The sequence below is a fragment of the Trachinotus anak genome, unplaced genomic scaffold, assembly GCF_046630095.1.
Source record: "Trachinotus anak isolate AG129_WGS33_773 ecotype Australia unplaced genomic scaffold, CSIRO_AGI_Tana_v1 ptg000011l, whole genome shotgun sequence".
In the NCBI taxonomy this organism is placed as follows: Eukaryota; Metazoa; Chordata; class Actinopteri; order Carangiformes; family Carangidae; genus Trachinotus; species Trachinotus anak.
Window position 1 is genome coordinate 7,519,770 of NW_027273862.1, and position 19,125 is coordinate 7,538,894.

Below are 19,125 nucleotides of genomic sequence, written 5' to 3' on the forward strand. Positions count from 1 at the left end.
TGAAGCCAAGAGGAGGAAGGAACTCCGGTCTGAGCCCAGACACTGGATTGTGTTTAGGCACAGATCTGGGGAAGGCTATAAAAATTATTCTGCATCGGAGATATCTTGAGGATATGGGAGAAACTTCCATGTAAGTGGAAATTCAGCAGAATCCAAACAGCCTGTGTTGGTAAGGTGTGTGATGAGAGAGAACGACTTAATAAAGAATGTTAAACAGACAGGAATACAAGACATTTTCCTGGTCAAAATTATTAGAACCCCTGAATTTCAAGTACATAATCTTCAGAAACAAATGCAAATAAACAAATTTTGTATAACCAGAATCTTTTAATAAAATATACAAGATTACTGAACAAAAGAAAAACATTTTAATCATAGTGAAATAATACAAGATGTACCCCTGGACACAATTTGGTCACCTTTCATTAATATTTGTTTGCAGAACCTCTGGCAACAATGACAACATCTAAATGTTTCTTGTAGCCATGAAGCTTCTTGCACCTGTCTGCTGGTAGTTTCTGCCACTCTTCCATTTCAGTGCACTCATGTTTGCAGGAGTCTATTTTGCAAAAGCAGATTTCAGCTCTCTCCAAAGGTTTTCAGTGTGATTTAGGTCAGGACTCATTGGTGGCTGGTTTAAAACAGTCTATCTTTTCCTTTTCTCTCAAGCCTAGTTTTCTGACACTGGGTGACACTTTTCGCTCTAAAATGTCTTGGTAATCTAATGATTTCATCATTCCTTTGAAACAGTCAGTGCCTCCAGGACCAGAGGTAGCAAAGAAGCCCCACAGCATGATAGAACCTGTACTGTGTTCTACTGTAGAAAGGGTGTTCTTTTCCTTGTGGGCTTCATTTAGTCTCATATAACCCAGCTGTGGTTGTTTTTTCCACAGTCTGCACCATCACAGATTTCTCTCATTTAGTTTCTTCTTATTGACTCTATGCAGTAAAACCATCATTTATTGCTGAATTCAAGCCATGTGAACACTGATGCCTAAGCACAGGTGAGTCTTATTTATTTCTTCTTTTTATTCAGTTTGAGGAACTAATTTAAATTCATCAAAAGGGTGCCAATAACTGTGTCTGGGGTACATTATGTGTTTGTATTATTTCAATATTATGCTGTTTATTTTCATGTAGTTCAGTAACTTTGGACATTATATTAAAATATTCTGTGTTATTATATCACAAAATTTGCTCATTTGTATCTGTTTCTTTAGATATTCTGAATTATGTACTTAATATTCAGGGGTGCCAATAAATTCTGACCAGGACTGTATTCTCAAATAAACATATTTTTACTGGACACTGATTGCTTTTCAAAAATTTGAGTTTACAATGACACTAAGTAATAACAACTAAGTATTAACTTTATTTAAGTATTTCAGTTTCAGTTCTTCAAAAATATAAAGATATTATGACATATAAAAACAACTGCATTGACGAATATCTGTGTCTGATACGACACAGTCCTATCTTTAATTTTCTAGTTAGAATAACCCAGAATATATGAATATGCAAAAAATGTAAATGTTTATTTATATCAGTGTCTGTGCAGTGGAGATTTCAAGTTTCCACATCACTCTTGTTTTAGTTGAATTCTGGATCATGATTGGCTGTCAAACGAGTTGTGATGTCACAGAAAGTACTTGTACATACACACGTTAAATTCAAAGAAACCTCTATTTCTGTGCTCTGTTCAGCAGATGACTATGAAAACAGCCTTCTGTCACACAGCACATCATTCAGTAACAGTCAAACATCCAAATGATGTTACAATAAGCAGAATACTGTTTTGAGTGACAACCTCTTGAATTAAAACAGCAATAGCTGACGCAGATGATGAGTGTGAAGGCAAGGCATTACACCATTACAGGATACAAACAGGAAAAGCATGTTAAAGGTTGACATCATTGAGTGCTGTGAAGGGCAGACAAGCTTGTCCCACACTAGCAGCAGTTTTACCTGCACCCTCTCAGTCTAGCCTTTTTTTACCTACAGAAAGTCAGCTGAGCACTTTGCAGCCATGTCCCACTTCAAATTCACACAACACCTTCACTTCACTTTTACCAGGGAGCTGCTCTATACCACCACAATATTCTACTATTGGCCAATCAGCTAGAGGTTAAGTGCTTTAGTCAAGGACACCTAGACAGTATTGTTGCTGTCAAAAATAGTGCAGAGCAAAAAGGCGTAATTTTAGCTCAGTCTGCAGACAACACTTTGAGCTGACAAAGAACTTGGCCCCAAGGAATTCTTAACAGAGGAAGACAGCAGCTCTGTGCTTCTCCTCTGACTCCTAACATTGTTGTTACAGTTTCAGAAACAGGAGCAGAGTGAGACTTCATGCTCTAGTGCATGTTAGGTTTTGTAACTGGAGAAGGCTGGTCCTGGTTCAGTCTTGTGACACGATCGTTCACCACGTTCCTCAGTCGTCTCTGCCAGGCTGACTGATCGTCCAAACGAAGCCTTTTTGCTGAAGGACCATCTTCTCCTTCCTCCTCTTCATCCAGTGACACCACATATCCTCGCCTGCTGGGTGACCTGCCTGTTTTGATCATGTTGTTGATCTCACGCAGACGCTGTGTAAACAGGAAGGAAATCTTCAGTCTAGATCACACAGTGATATAATTTCAAGATAACAATGACAAACATGTCTGCAGACAGACCTCCGGGGGACTTGAGTTGAAATAGTAGCACAACCCGGTTGTGCGAGGTGACAGGGTTTCAGGGTTGTATGGTGAAACATAGATGGAGGGGCTGCTGCACAACTGGTGTCTGTGAGGAGATACTTTTGACTGCTGGGGGTATGGAGACAAAGGAGGAGTATCACCCTGCATAAAAGTTACACAGCATGTGTTAGAAAATCCAGTCTTAGGAGATAAAGTATTACAGTATATTACAACATTTTACATCTCCAGGAATTGGCTTTGTGTGACCTCAGCTTGTTACCTCCCGCTCTTGTTCTGTTTGGTCAGCAAAATTCACACACCTAAACTGGTTCACTTACCCCAGAGGTCAGAGCAAACTGCTTGGCAAAATGTTGCATCTTTGTCGTGAAGACCTGGTTGTAAAAATAGATAAGGTTGCCCCTCTGCTCCTGAAAGGGTCCCGGATAATGTGTTGATGGTGTGTTGGGAGTTGGGATACTGTTGCTGTGGTCTCCATTATCTGTAATCAAACATATATTCAATGAAATAGATCACTCTATAATCTTGAAATTACATAATCTTCTCTTAAATTACTGATATCATGCAGGTAATATGTTGTGAATTACTGCAGATACTTTGTGTCTTATTTTTTTGGAATGAGGAATTGTTATTATGTAGCTCTACAGCTACATAATATTTGACTATTCTGTATAAAGAGGAGGTTCAGTTAAATGTTAACATGGTGGTGACAAATAAATAGGAAAATTAGCATTTTTAATCTATGTAGGAAATATGTGCAAAATGCTATTGATGTTGGTGAGTGAAGCTTTCGATGTACAGAGGGCTTTACTGATGTTTATGAGGCAATTTGTGCTTTAAGCACGGGTTTAATTAATCAACTTGTTTTCCTGTGGTTTTGAAAGATGAAGTGTTTCATTTGAGCAAACAGGGCGTATCTATGTCACTGCAATAACAAAGTCAAAGCAAGTCTAATCTGTTACTAAATTAGCATCATTTATGCACTATTAGAAATCTCAAGTAAAAAAAATCCTTCAGTGACTAAAAGGCTAAACAAACAGGCACAATTATATTTATAAATGAATACATTCATATATGTTTAGATGTAATTGCAAATCTCTGTATTTCAGATTGTATTATGTCATACTGTATTTTATGATCACACTTATAACCTTGCTGACTGATTTGTCTCTGGGTAATCAGAGGTGCTAATTGTATTGTGACTTCCTCATGCATGTATACATTTTTGAACTAAAGGTGTTCTTACTGTTTACAGTGGGGGAATTTTCCATATTTCTTTCTGAAATCAGCACATTTTTGCAGACCTGAGGACAGAAACAGTATTTTCATAAATATTTAACCATAACACACAACACAGCCTCAAATACACTTGACAGATCTGTTTAGGGTTTACATCTGATTACAAGACTGATTGTGACGTGGTCTGAAACACAGTTTTAACAGCCTTATCATATATTTTGTTCATTCAAAGCTGTTCCATTTGTATAATAAAGAGATGGCAAGAATAACCCCAAAAAACACTTACACTTTTACTAGCATGTGGCTGAGACTTGTAGCTTTTCATAATGCGCTTAAAAGGTATTTCCACCTTGGTAATCTGTAAAAGCAATGCAAATCCCATGAGTTAAAAACTGATTATGTAGTTTGTTATGAAAGGAAAAAGTGTTGCAAGTGAATGTAATTGTTCTTTCACTGTACTGCTTATTCTGACACTGGAGATATTAACAAACCAACATTATTGCATCATCAATGGAAAAAATATGGAGTAGGTATGTGAGAATGTGAAGTTACTGAATTCCAATAAGCGTATAAATGTAACATGTTTTAGTGTGTTTACAACCCACTGTCACATGATTGCAACAATTTTTGCTGCTACAGTTTAACACCAACATTGTCTGCCTTGCCAAAGAATCTGCATGCATTAGTAAATATTCATGCAGGTGATAATTACCACATTAGGAAGGCACATCACAACTGTCAGACAAATGTCAAAGTGTAAAATTGTAAACTAGGTTAACCTTTAAAAACTTGTTTGGTTCTTTATTGTAATACTTCTTGCCCTCATAACAGCACCTAGACAAAAACACTCACAAAGGAAATCTCTGCATATATACCAGCATGTTTACCAAATCAACTAATGGTCAGTGTAAATGGTGAGACCTCCCTCAGATATATCAAAGCCCACCTTAGCTATAATGTAGATGGCACACATGAGCAGTTGGTCCAGGTGACGGTCTACCATGAGGTTGGTACAGTGGACAAGAGAGTACTCAAAGCAGGTCCAGATCTTCAACCGCAGCTCATCAGAAATGTCCAGGGTGGAGCACAGCGCCCTCAGACGCCTGCCCATCAAGCTGTAAACCTGAGGCAAAGAGAAAACATCACCACAATAAACATATCATGATAAACATATGATAACGGTTATCTGGAGCCATAGGAGAGAATATCATTTTACACACTAACAGATGGTTTTGGTGTGGTAGATCAACTGACCTTGCGAGCAAACAGATGGAGGGAGTTGCTTCCCTGAGGCCTGTTGACAGCTGATGAGGGACTCTGGTGGTCAGCTCCCACACTGACATCCACTGGCAAAAACAGAAATGATCAGTCAGTCGACAATAAGAATACTGTAATTTGCAATTAAGGAGTGTAAAAAAAAATTGAGAAATGTATTAATAATGTGTTAGAATTACAAAAATGTAATAAAAGAGGAGCTTTAATACACAGTTTATACCTCCTGGGGGGTTTGGGTCAGGTTGCAAATCTTTTCTCTTTGGATCCTCAAGCCACGCAGGAGGCGTCGCCTACATATGACAAAAAGCCCACATTAAAGCCACATGTGTGTGCTTCAACTACAGCTACTGCCTCGATTACTGTAATGCCTTTCTGGAAGGCCTCCCTTCACCCACAGTGAAACCCTAACAGATGGTCCAGAACACAGCAGGGCATCTGATCTTTGATCACCCAAAAATTACATTTCCATTTTTTATTGTAAAGCACTTTGAGCTACATCTCTTGTACAACAAGTGCTCTATAAATAAAGTTTATTATCATTAAAAAGCCACGTCACTCTCCGCTGCTCATTGACGCCCACTAGCTACCCCTAGCTGCCAGAATCAAATTTAAATCATAATCTCTTGCCTTCAGAGTGACTTATATTTCTGCAGCTGGCTACTTGAACTAAATCATACAACCTTATGCTCCTCCAAGGAATGTTGTCTGGCACTGACATCCCTGCACACAAGACAATCTCAGTCCGAGAACCACAAACGAGAGCAGTCCAGATTGTTCTTGTTTGTGGTTCCCTGATGGTGGAATGAGCTACCAAATGCTACCAGAGCAGGGACGTCCCTCTCTATCTTCAAGAATCTCTTGAAGACTCATCTTTTAACACCACCTCCTCTCCTGACACCTCTAACACCCTAACATGCCTAACAAGCACTTACTATGCATTATACACCTTCAGTGCACATCTATGCCTGATCTTCTTGTGCTTCACCTTATTAAATAGATGCTGTACTTAGTACTTAAACCAAGGTCTCCTACTGCACTGAAGTGTTGTCCCTCACTTGTATGTAAAAAATTAAAGCATCTGCCAAATGAGTAAAAGTGAATGTAAAGAAATGCAGAAGCGCTTTTGATGTGTTGATGATCCACAGGCATGCTGTTTCAAGGAAAGAAATTTAATCATATTTATAATTTAATCTCTCAGAAATTAATGTCACCTTGAGAGAACCTTGAGTATAAAATCTTAAATAACCCCCCGGTGCCAGGTACAGAGTTTTTGTGTGTTCTTGCCAACCTGTTGGCAGGTAGGCAGATGGCCCTCGTTGGCTTGGATTTCCTCCCACAGCGGTGAGTTGCTGGTCCAGGCCAAGCTCTCCAGAACTTTGTCTTCCACTTGGGCGAGGTGTCTGACAACAGCACGAGGCAGTCCTGCTTCAGCACGCAGCACCAGCTCAATCACCTGTCACAGCACAGGAAAGCAACTGTCAAAGTTAAAGGGGGCACAGCTGTCATTCTTTTTTTTTTTTTTTTCACTTATTCAAATCCCGGAGCAGATGTTAAACTATCTGCTAAAAGGTGTGGGACTGCCACTCTCTACACTCTCTAAACATGTCCACATAGATAGGTACACACAAACTGTACACAGGCAAATTTTTAGCAAGTTAACAAACCGGAAACACACCCTCCAGAAGTGGTATGGTGCCATCTTTAAGATCTGTAAGAGCCGAGGGAAATCACATGGCAGACAGTTTGAGCAGATGCTAATCTCCAGACAACAGGCCACCAGACAGCATTGGATCAGATCAATCTCCAAGATGCCCTTAGACAAACACATGCGCATCACAGTTGGTTTGCTTAAAAAACAAAAATGTTTAAAAAAAAAAAAAAAAAAAAATATATATATATATATATATATATATATATATATATATATATATATATATATATATATATATATATATATATATATATATATATATATATATGTATTTGAGATAAAAACTTGACTTTAAAGGGACTCAAGAGGCATGCTTGCAGTACCTCTTAGTGACTATTCATATAGTGCCCCTAGTGGGAACAAAAGCTTAATGTCAGTCTCAACAGCAGTTCAAGATGTGGCCACAGGAGGGCAGTACACTCACTGAAATGTCACTGACGCCCAGTCTTCTTCTCTCTTGACTGACCATGTTCTCCAGGATCTTGTAATACCAGGCCGCAGCCTCACAGGAACACTTTACTGCTATCTCTGTGAACAATATCACATAGATTATAAGTGACGTGTGTCAGCAACAAGGGCTTCATTTCAGAGTTTGATACCTATGATTATAAAACAGCCTGCTCTCTAATCATGAAGGGATTTAAGGTTCTGTGTGTGAGTAGACAAGGGTTCCCTGTCTTACTCAGCGACACGGTATTGGTTCTGATAGAACAAGTGAATATTCTGATCATATATGTGGTCGACTGGGCAATCCTGCCACAAAAATCTGGGATATAAACTAGTGATACTCTGATGGCCATTAATCTCAGTCCTCCAGAAATATTGAACATAAGATAACACTGTTTCCATAAACTGGAATTACGGCTTCCTCATGCATTCACCCCCAACATTTAGGTGACTTTATACCTTTAGTCACATTTCCTACATTGCCCCAGTGGTGTAGCAGAAACATGTGCAGCATACGTTTTAGTCTCGCTTTAACTGCCTCGGTTGGATCTCTGGAGCAGGCCCTGAATCAGAGGAATCACAACAGGAATGGGACCAGGTTAAAAAAATGTACTGGTTGTTGTTTGACAAGTAAATAAAGAGCCACACACTGCAATTGTAAAAACTCAAAGAATTTAAAGACTGCACCGAAACCTTTAAAAAGTCTGCACATAGTGAAACAGAACTTTGTATCTATGCAAACCCCACCCCTGTACCCTTTACCCATAACACACCAGATGTGGACTACTGTGAGTGGCCCTTATTATATTTATGGTAAGTGACAAACCCTAGCATGCATGCAAGAGTTATATGGGAGTTATATGGCAGTAATACTACAGAGACAGTGTTCTCCACAAAGACCATGTGACACTGATAAAATATCTCAGGACTGTTGCAGTTTATTGTAACTATCAGTTTTAGTGTGTGTGAGTCACTACTTGCTGTATAATAACATAACACACAGATAATACACACAAAATGGCTTCTGCATGAGTAATATTGTGGCTCTGAGGTACTAACCTAAACATAGAGATCAGGCGGTCACTCGGGCCAAACCTTGGCTTTTGCAGGTTGCCCTGGGGCTCAGTTGCCATGGTGACTTTCACACTCTCCCAGGATGAGAGTCAGAGCAGTAATGGGCACCTACATAAGAAACACCAAGAGACAATCAGGGCACAGAAAACACTGCAGGGCAGTACAATCAGTGATCAACATAATTCATTATACCGCTTCATAAATTAATAAAAATAGAGAAATAAATAGATAAAAGGTCAAATGTGTCATATTTTCAAGACTATTCATTTATTTATTCTTCATTCAGTGTAATAGTGGTTTATAAGGAACTAGGCCTAATGAAAACTGTCACATAGTATCCTCATTCAAGAAAGTGTCTTACACCAAAACCACAGACTGTAAAAGACATGACTATGGTGTCTGTGAGATTCCTCATAGTTTTCTGAAAGGCCTTCCAATAGCTTGACATTTTGGGAGATACACTTATATTCTTTCTTCCACAGAACTAGATGAGGCACCACTCTCATGTCTGTAAAATATAAGATATGAAATATCTTTTACATATATATATATATATATGAAATATAAAAAATATGAAGCTACAGCCAGGAGATGGTTAGCTTAGTTCCATTAAGCATAAAGACTCTAAGCTAATAGAAGAAAGCTAGCCTGGCTAGCTCAAAAATCTGCCTACTAGCACATCTAAAACGCTCTCATTTATGTTATATTTAGTTTGTTTTCATTTGAACACAAAGACAAATTCATAAACTCATTAAGTGTTTTTGCAGAGAGTTACTGGCTGTATAAGAAGTAGTTCAACACATAATTCCCCAAACAACAATAACGTCCTTTTTTTATATTTCTGTTTGCGTACGAGTTAAACAAACATGATATGTGTGATTTAATGAAGTTTAGAGGTGGTAGCAGGTACAGTATATTTTTAGGCTTTGGGCAGAGCTAGACAAGCTGCTTCCGGTTTTTATGCTAACCTAAGTGCAACTCAACTTGCCTTTACTTTTCATACAGACATGCAGCCCACAGTGCTTCACACAGAACAATTCAACAATGTTGAGAACAACAGAATAAAAGTCAGTAAAATGAAGTGAAATAAACACAAGGGATAAAAATAAATATGAAAGCCAAGGTTTAAAACCTAAAAGACTAAGACTATTACTTCAAATTTAAAGCAAGATGAAAAAGATTCTTTTAAAAATACAGATGAGCTTGCCATTGTAAAGCTAACCCCCTGTTAGCTGTAGCTTCACGTTTAGGAGAATCAATATTCTGAACAAGAAAGTGAAGAAGCCCATTTTCCCTAACCTTGAGTTTGGGTAAATTTTATCATATATACTCGAAAATGAAAAAAATAAAATAAAATATAACTGTGCAAAGATGCTGTTAGCTGCTATTACCTTTACAAACATGACTGCAGCTCCACCCTGGCAGGCAACTTATAAAGTTTCCTGTTTAGTCGGTTAGAAAATGGTGACAGTGACTGAGGTGACATGTTGAGTGTGCAACAAAAAGAACATTTTAGATGCCAGAAAACATTTGTTTCTGTGAGAAGCAGCGAGAATAATTAAACAAAGACCAAGCCTACCGTGACAGTGCACGTTCCAGAAAGGACTCAACTATGGCATTAAGAGGACTTGGCAAATGAGATCATTTTAGGCTGAACTGACTGAGTTATGTTCTTTGTGAGCTTCCATTTAGGGAGTTTTTGTCCTGGCCTGTATGATGTGAAAAAATGATTGCGTGTGGTGTTGCCACAGAGGTCAAACGTTATCTCTAACACTCTTACAGTGTTATAATAGGGCATTTTTACATTGTTACATTGTTTACATTGTGGCCTATTGGTGCTGTTACTTAAGCAAAAGATTTTAATACTCCTTCCTCCACTGGTAAAGGCCTCCTTCTACCTCAACCATTTCAATTAGTGTGTGTGTGCTCGCTCTCCTGCCTGAATGGAAACTCTGTTCCTCTAATGATTCCCACATGTGCCGTTTATCATTCTGGGTAACTGTCCTCTCTGAGGCAGACAGACCTCCGTCTGCAGTGTCTGTAGACGACATGTGGTGATAGGTGTGTTTGTCAGAAAAGAGAAACTCAAGCTGACAGACTGTAAAGAGGAAGCTAAGAGACGTTCGCATGAAGACCTGAATGGTGATTGTGTGTCTTCATCAAAATTCACTTTGGTTTATAACCTGTGTTTTATTTTTGTAGTTTTGGCCATTTACCACCTGTGCAGTGTCTGTTAAGTCTGTATGGGGTTCAGGTGAACTTGAACATATTTCTAAGCAGTTAATCTGATATTTTCTAGTCCATCACATTAAGTTGAAAAAAATGAAGTAATCTGCCTGCCAGTTGTTTTCTTTCTTTGGATGTTGGAAAAGTCAGTCTAGCTGTCTGTTGTAAATAGCTAACCCGACTTTCTTACTGTAAAAATGCCCCACTCCACTAACACACAGGCTGGTATTCTAACCAACAACACACTTTAGGAATTAGCATTTTTGTCCAGGGAAAACGTGGCCTCAGAGCTGAAACAGTCTCACTGTTGCACTTACACAACTGTTTCAGTTACACTGATGACACACAGCTGTACTCTATGTTGCATTCAAAACCGAGAGGAAAATAAGCCATTATTATTTGACTCTAGAGCTGACTAATGATTTTTTTCATTATCAAATGATTAAATATAATTATTGATAATCCTTTGATCTATAAAATGTCAGAACATAGAAAACCTTACCTTGTCTGTCCTACAGGCTGAAACCTACAAATATTTAATTATTACTATCTAAAACACAGAGAAGCTGAAAATCCTCAAAGTGAAGCTGGTGTCCCTAATGTGTGGCATTATTTCTGAATCAAACTATTCATCAGTTATGAAGATAGATGCCAAATATTTTTTTATGTTGATCAACTAATCGATTAATTGAATATTTGCTGCTGCTGCTTCATTTATGTTGAAACATTTCCAAGATAATGGCTTTTTATCTAGTGCCGATAAACTGTTAATGGCATTATATATTGATCATTATTGTAGCTCATTTATTTACATCTCTTTATACTTCCATTACATTTTATTATTTCAATCATTTTGGGTTCAGATGAGGACAAGGGTTTTTCAACTGTTGGTCTAATGCCAGGTTCTTCCACTGCAAGAGTCAACTAAGTTGCTAAAATAAGGAGTGGAGAGAGTAGAGAGAAGCTACACTGGCACATTTATAAAAGATATCTCCTCACCGAAGCATCACTCACTTTCAACAGATTTCTCTCACATTAAACAGCTGCTTTTCACTCTGAAGGAGTAACCAGTGTCTGATCTGTCTGCAGTCTGTTTCATGTGGAAGTAGCAGAGATCACTAAAACTTTCTTTGCTCCGAGCGAGCGTCCATGTCTTCACAGAACTGCAGGTTTATGACCACAAAAGCTTGTACCTATTCACTTCGACTCAGTTCCACAGCTGCAGGTGTGAGACCAGACATTTCTTTGTGGTCAGACAACACCTACAACTAATGCAGAGAAATAGGAACTTGGAAGTATCAGTTTGCAATCACACTGATCCAAGTGCATGTTGTACCTTCAGGCCCTGCCCATGCACTACTGAGTTGTTTATCCTCCTTTGACAACGGATCAATACATGTGCCATTACAAAGGACAGCCAGAAACTAGAGAACTCAGGAGAGTCTGGCAGCTTTGTAGAAAAGCACAAATCTCGTCCAAATCTGTTATGCTTCATTATCTATCTATCTATTTCATCTTTAATGACACATGTAAAACAACCTCTCAGTGCATTTTTGTTTTTTGTTGTTTGGTGTTTTTGTTTGGCTGGAAACTTTGTAACAAATCTCAAATAAGTATACATTATAGATAATGTTTAATCTATAGCCAGTTTATTTGGGTCACACCCATTTCCTGTTTCCTCCAGACTGGCCTTCAGTGACAGAAGTTACATCAAACAAGGCCTTGCTTTCATTTTCAGACACGTGGTAAACAAAGTTACACTTTATGGATTCATTTTGTTTTCATCACCAACAAAACTTTATTGTTCAGTGCATCGAAGCCTGCTTGCAGTAGAGCTATTTAAATAGTCAGTTACTGAATGTGGAGGGTCGGTCTGTCCTGCAGCTTTTAGTCATGGCTTACACAGAAGAAGATTATGTCAGTGTTAGATTTTGATTGAAACTGTCAGCTAACATTTCATGGCAGTTATACTGCATCTGTCATTTCATCCATGTTAAACTTTTGACTTACTGTAGCACAAGAAAATAAGACTGGTCACTTACCAGGTTATGGTGAGGTTTCAGGAGCCAGACTAAAGGTCTGCTGTTTTAAGATTCCCCCCTGTGTATTTCTCTCATGTCCAGCTGCTAGCCCTGGAGAAGTGCAGCATGGTTCAGTGCAGGCAACCTGCTGCTCTGCAGGCTGAGGACGCTGAGGAAGTTCAGCCCATTGGCCTCTCTCAGCAGACAAGCCCTGACTTGTCATCTGTGTCTGGTTGCTATGATAAGCACTGAGCAGCAGTGGTGGTGACTTACACTAAGTGCCACCCAGAGGAGGAATGGAGGACGTACAGTAGAGAGGACAAAGATGTTAACCCTTTGTTTTAACTTTATAACTGTTAGTGTACTGACCTCTTACCAAAGCACAGTATTTTGCAAGAACAGGCTTAATGACCAGAGACTGCTGGCTAAGAAAACACTGTTCAACAGACACTGTCTTCATGATTATAAAAGAAGCTGCAAACATACTGTGCAAATAATGTGTTAATATTAACCACTGTTGTGACTGTAGACATAATTAAGAGTTAGTGGATGACCAACATTTGTCAAGAAAAGGGTTTTCAAAACTTTTATGTTGTACTTATGTACTTAATGTGCCATTACAATGGCTATAATTAGCTATGCAAGAACCCTTCAGTGCTTCTTGTCACAACTTGTACTCTGAGTATTTATGTCATATTTGTAAATGGTGTTCTCTGGTTTGTAACTCTAGTACTTTAATAAAACCTTCTTAACTTACGGAGTAAGAAGGAAGGAGAAGGAGAAAAGAACCGCTGCAGTTAAGGGTTCAGTTTCCTAAAATTAAGCAGATACAGTTTGTTGTGTGCCCCTATAAAGGATTTTATGCTGAGAAAGGCTTGTTCCCTGACAATGTCTCTGAGTGGAACAATAAGTGTTCAGATGTGAGGAACAAGTGCCAGAAAATTCCTGGTATTGATAGTGTCTTGAATAAGGCTCCCAGACAAAGCAACAGGCAAAGGCACACATTATGGATAGTCAGAAGAATATGTTTAATAAAAATAATTAAACCTCAATTTCCTCTATAGAACTTCATAGAAAGTAATCCAATAAATTACAAATGACTTTTAAGACGCGTTTTCCTGCACTACATAAAGAATTATTTCGACTACACAGACCACAACTTGCAAATATTACAACTTTTCCAATGAAAGAAAAAAAACAAAAAACAAAAACAAGACAAAAACTGACCAGGGTGACATTTAGGATATTATCAAGCTTGAAATAAAATTACAAAACCAATGATGCTAGTTTTGTCATCTCAGTGATTACATGTATGAAAACTGAACAAAAACCTCCCTGTACAGCAGTAGTGTGTTTTGTCATTCTTCTTGCATATTGGTCATTGTTTACTTATGTGTGTGTGTGTGTGTGTGTGTGTGTGTGTGTGTCTGTGTGTTTAACGCAGGTTTAACACTGCTTCTCTATCACTAGCAGTGCTTTGGGAGTCCTTGTACAGTACAACCTAGGAAAAAAAAGGAAAATAGCAAAATTAAAACAAAAAGTCCAATCTTATGTCTACCATTTTTGCCATTTGTGTCCTAAAGAGGCTCAGCACAGTCATCAATCCATCAACCCATCACTGTGGGGCAACAAAAAGTAGCTAAATTCATTAGATCAGTCACCTACAGCAGAAGTAGCAATGGCTGGGTGTTTGCATAAGGGCACTACAAGTTTAAAGAGAGCAGAGGTGCAGATATACAAAATGACAGTGGCATGTTTAAGTTCATTGCTCAGACATAGAAAAATACCGTACTGTTAGTATTAATATAATAAAAAACAAAACAAAAATGCAATTGCTTTGCAAGCAAACCCATGACGAGGTCTATATATAACAGGCATACAAGAAAACCACTTTAAAGCAACATCAGAACTCAGACGTGTCTTCAGTCTTTGAGTTCAGACTGTGGGGTTGTTCATGGTTTAACCCACCAAAGAACAATGCTACAGCAATACGTACGAACTAAACAGGCTATAATAACTGAGTTATTTCAGTGGGTTTCTCCAGCACAGGAGGAGCGCTCTGTTGTTCCCAGTCCAAAAAAAGACCTCACTTCAGAAATTATTTTGAAATGTGTATCTAACAGTCCACTGTGTAACAGCAGTCCTACAGCAAGCACTGTTGTGCTTGAGAAAATTACAAAGGTACTTCGGCTTGAGTGAACTCCAGTGTTACAGCTTAAAATGAACATGTACAGCGATCATGAACAAAATGCACAAGCATGGAGCATGAATCTGAGCAGGTTGCTTTGTCAGACAGAAGTTGAACGAGAGAGTGAGGTACAGGATAAGGGCACTTCTACATCTAGCTGAAGCTCCATTCATCAGCAGAACAGAGTCGAGGACGAAGTGAAATACACACAACAATGCTGCACACTTCCAGCGACACAAGCTGCTATTATTGAGCCCTTCCTGAAGCTAGCCCATCTGGCACTGTGTAAAATTTAATACTCAAAGACGATGACAATTACTACAATCTTAGCCAGGACTTGAACTATTTTGTGCTTGTGTCGTGTAACTTCTGTAAGACTTTGGTAGACAGGTGGTCATGCAACACGGAAATTTCCTCCAAATTTGCAATGAGCGGTTTTCAAAAGGTCAAAAACACTTGTAATGTGGTTTCCACCAGTCATAGCTTTGAAGCCCCCCCTCCTTAATGCACAACATTCAGACTGGAAAGTTATGGAAGCAGTAGATACCAGGTGAGAGGAGCAGTCCAGCCAAACAAAACAACACAGTGGAAGCTCTAAGTTAAAAAAAAAAAAAAAAAAAAAGGCCTCTGACACACATATTCCAGCAGAGACAAGGACACTGTGTACATGGACAGCACGAAAACACAGCCATGCACATGTACATTTGCACAGTGAAGCCAATCCATTGAGCACAGTTGAGGTAAGATGCAGTCAAATACGCCGGGGCTGTAGTAATAATATCCATGTCATCAAGAATCCTGAACTTCACTACTAAACAGAGAACACAAAACTCTGTCAGGACCTCAGAGGGTCAAAGGGCAGTTTTTGGCACACAGTAAAAGGTTGTTTTCTGTTCCCACAGCTCGAAGAGTTTGTTAGACTCTGACACTGAAGAAAAAAAAAAAAAAAAAAAAATCAACAGATGTGCAAGTGAATGTGTATGCCTACTGTGGGTAGCTAAAGTGCGCCTTGGACATGTTGAAACATGTTTGTAAGGTGATGGTGAAAATGAAGAGTTTGTAAAATTAGATATCCACATGAAAGATGAAACCTTAAATCGTATCACAGAATTAAATAATGATCCATTTTGAAGGATTTAAGCTTATGACCTTGACTGAAGACAGTAATACTTATACAGATTTCCCCCAAATCTAAGCGATATTAAAAGAAGGGGGCTTCACATAATTCTGTCTCCAAAACAGATGAGCACAAATGTAGAAATGAACCGAGTGACAGGTAGGTGTGGCTGCATGAGTTGTGCACTGGGGTGGAACATGGCAGACAGAGAATCTACAGCTTCAGTGACATTCATTAGCTGCCCAAGTTATTGCTGACATATCCAACGTATGATCTGCAAAGCATAAGTGTCAACGAACCTGTAAAAGTACTGAATATTTACAAGAGAAACCAAAGTGTTTGTCAAGTGTCATTCCCCCAACCCCCAACAATCAAAATATATTAATAGTACAGCTCAACGAGCATGTTGATGTAGTTTCACTTTTTTAATAAAATTAAATCCTGACATAATTACAATAATGCCTTTTTTGTTGCAATTGTACATAATTGTGTGGTACAAGTTCACAGAGTTCAGAAATCTACTAAAGTCTGACATGCAAAATGTCTCAAAACAAGACTGTACCTTGTGAACAAACACTGAAATTTTATTTCAGTTCCTTTTAAGTCAGTTTTTTCTTTTTTTTTTTTTTTTTTTTAAAGGTTTTTGTCTTTATTACACAACATTTTAGTTAGTTCTTCTATTTACATGTAAAGAAATCGATCGCAACGTAAGTGCTGGAAAATCCATATATATGTGAATATATGTATACATTTCTAGGCAATACATAAATAAATTTATAATTATATATTCATAGGATCAGTCCTCATCACTGGAGTCTGAATCATCTGACGATGAGGAAGAGCTCCCAGACTCTGATGAAGATGACTCTGCTTTTCCCGAACCTTCAGGACCGCTGTTATCTTTTTGTTCTGCTGACTCCTCCTCCTCCTCCTCCTCCTCCTCTTCTTCTTCATCCAAAGCCTCTTCTAATGCCTCGTCCTCCTCCTCTCCATCCTTCTCTGCTGCTGGCAGCTCTGTCTCCCGTGGTGATGACTTGGAGGCTGCAGGCGGAGGAGGTAGAGGAGTAGGAGTAAGGGTGGTGTCACTGTTTGAGCTCTGCGGCTGTGTGGCAGACACAGGAAGGTTAAGGCCTGGAGTGAGAAGCATCCCTGGGTAAAGCATACTGGAGAGTAACAAGGGGTTAAGAGACAGTGGGTGACTGGAGGCTGCAGAGGCAGCTGAAGCACTTTGTGGGGCGGTGGCAGAGGAGGTGGAGCTGGAAGTTGAGGAAGGAGTCGTGTTCGAGCCCTCTGTCCTTTCTCCTTTGGTGTCTGAGGTTTGAGAAGGGGCTTTAGAGGCAGACGGCTCTCCTGTTGCACCGCTGGTGGTTCCCTTTGTCTTTTCCTCTGAGCTTCCTGTGCCCTCCTGAGCAGACTTCCCAAGCAAGCTGCTCATGCCAAGCAGGTTTGGCAATCCAGCCATGCCAGACAGCATCATGGGAAACATGGCAGCTAAGTTGCTTGCAGCCAGGTTGCTCGCATCGGACGGCAGCCCCATCAGGCCTGCGGTGAGCTGCAGGGACTGTAAACTCTGGAGGTTTTGCTGAAAGGCCTGCAGGCTGGTGAGGTCCATTCCAGAGAGGAGGCCATTGGCCAGCAGGGGGTTCAGACCGAGGGTAGAGGCTGCTGTGTTGGGTGCTGCTGCTGCTGCTGCCGCAGCCGCCGCCTTGGCCAGAGGATTCTTGGGTCGACGTCCACGCCTGCTCACCTCCTCAGGAACGATGGGCCCTGTCAGGATCCTGTCAAACATACTCTCTGGGAGGTATCCCTGGATGAAAAACAGAATATGTATGCAGGGTTAGAAGCTTTACACAGCATATTGATATTATTAAAAATATCACAGTACATGTAATAAAAGTGGGGTAAACATACACTGATGAGCCAAAACCTTGGGACCAGCATGGCCACTCTAACCGATCTGTGGCTATGTAGCCACATATGCTGAGATGTGTGTTGTGACACTTTCCTCCCATAACCATCAATAAAAATTCCTATGACTTGCCCTTCTGACAGTTTGGACCAGATGGGACAGGCTTTGTTGTTCGTGGTTTGTCTCCTCCTTGGACCACTGTCAGTAGGTATTACTGACTGGCAGCACCCCATAAATTTTCCTATTTCGGTGATTCTCCAACCTAGTCATCTGGCCGCAATGATGTGGCCCTTGTGAAAGTCGCTCAGGTCTTTACAGCTACTCATTTCTCCTGCATCCAACATTACAAGTACTGATTGTTCACTTACTGTCTGCTATATCCCAGACAGATTGATAGGTGTTGCTGATACAAAATAATCAACATTATTTGTTTTATCCTTGAGTGGTCATTATGTTTTGTCTCATTGCTCTCATCTGCTTATTAGGTGCACCTACCTAAAACTAATGCAGTCTAACACAACAGGCCCAAACCTAATTCCACATTCATAACATTATAACATTATAACCTTTATAATGTTCAGTTTTTGTTTGAAATGTTTAGCCTGCACTGTTTGATATAAATGGGGTGAACAAAATATTAGAAACACATACAACACAAATTGGCCTTCTTTGATGTGTTGAAGTTTCAGTCACAGTTTTGATGTGAGGATGTGTTACTTTATGACTCACCGACTGTTTGACCACATCTGCCCATTCAGGTGGGACTCCATACTCTGGGTTCTCCTGAAGGAATCGGCACAGATCCTTCAGAGGAGGAGCAAAGGCCCCACCAACCTACAGAAAAGACAACAGGCAACATGAACCAGACTGCACAGTGCACACATTCGGGAGGCAAACAGTTATCTTAGCTGCATAAATTACACTCTGTCAACCGGACTGAGGTTTAGAATATAGTAAAATGTCATTTATGCATGACTGGATACATTTTTCATACATGCATTCCAAGTATTTTTAAGTTATTATTATTATAGTAAGACATGACTTTTGGATGTGAGAGCTACAGCATGTAATGTCAAATCATTATAAACAGACACACACATTTTTGAAAGCAAATTTATGAGCCATTAAAGGCTGCTTTTGAAAGGATAATTCTGATTTAAAATTTTCACATTTTGAGGACAGAACAAGTGGTAATTATTGTTCCCCCTCAATACATCGCAATTTAACT

The 19,125-nt window shown here is 39.4% G+C and overlaps 2 protein-coding genes across 14 annotated transcripts in view; both read right to left on the bottom strand.

The window, feature by feature from the left end:
* Window positions 1-314: 314 nt before the first annotated feature.
* Window positions 315-12,931, bottom strand: LOC139628026 (retinoblastoma-like protein 2). Of its 7 annotated transcripts, none has more exons than XM_071489336.1 (14): window positions 12,705-12,931; window positions 8,422-8,544; window positions 7,822-7,925; window positions 7,340-7,443; window positions 6,880-7,017; window positions 6,493-6,657; window positions 5,425-5,494; window positions 5,184-5,275; window positions 4,876-5,052; window positions 4,216-4,287; window positions 3,937-3,994; window positions 3,011-3,171; window positions 2,670-2,834; window positions 316-2,582 (listed from the first exon to the last, which is right to left on the bottom strand). In XM_071489336.1, exons 2-14 carry the CDS (start codon window positions 8,493-8,495, stop codon window positions 2,352-2,354), a joined length of 1,611 nt encoding a protein of 536 aa, XP_071345437.1. In that variant the 5' UTR covers window positions 8,496-8,544; window positions 12,705-12,931; the 3' UTR covers window positions 316-2,351. The 7 variants fall into 7 exon arrangements, with proteins under 7 accessions (XP_071345443.1, XP_071345437.1, XP_071345442.1 ...); XM_071489341.1 differs by having other exon boundaries at window positions 7,879-7,925; window positions 8,458-8,544; window positions 12,705-12,924; XM_071489338.1 differs by having other exon boundaries at window positions 8,458-8,544; window positions 12,705-12,924.
* A 756-nt stretch (window positions 12,932-13,687) lies between these two features.
* chd9 (chromodomain helicase DNA binding protein 9) overlaps window positions 13,688-19,125 on the bottom strand; it is a 70,995-nt gene continuing 65,557 nt past the window's right edge. For all 7 annotated transcript variants that reach the window (XM_071489408.1, XM_071489407.1, XM_071489406.1 and 4 more), the window contains 2 exons: window positions 18,627-18,731; window positions 13,688-17,795 (listed from right to left, as the gene is read on the bottom strand). In XM_071489408.1, the coding sequence (XP_071345509.1) occupies window positions 16,785-17,795; window positions 18,627-18,731 (1,116 nt within the window). In that variant the 3' untranslated portion in view covers window positions 13,688-16,784. The remainder of the gene's footprint in view (window positions 17,796-18,626; window positions 18,732-19,125) is intronic.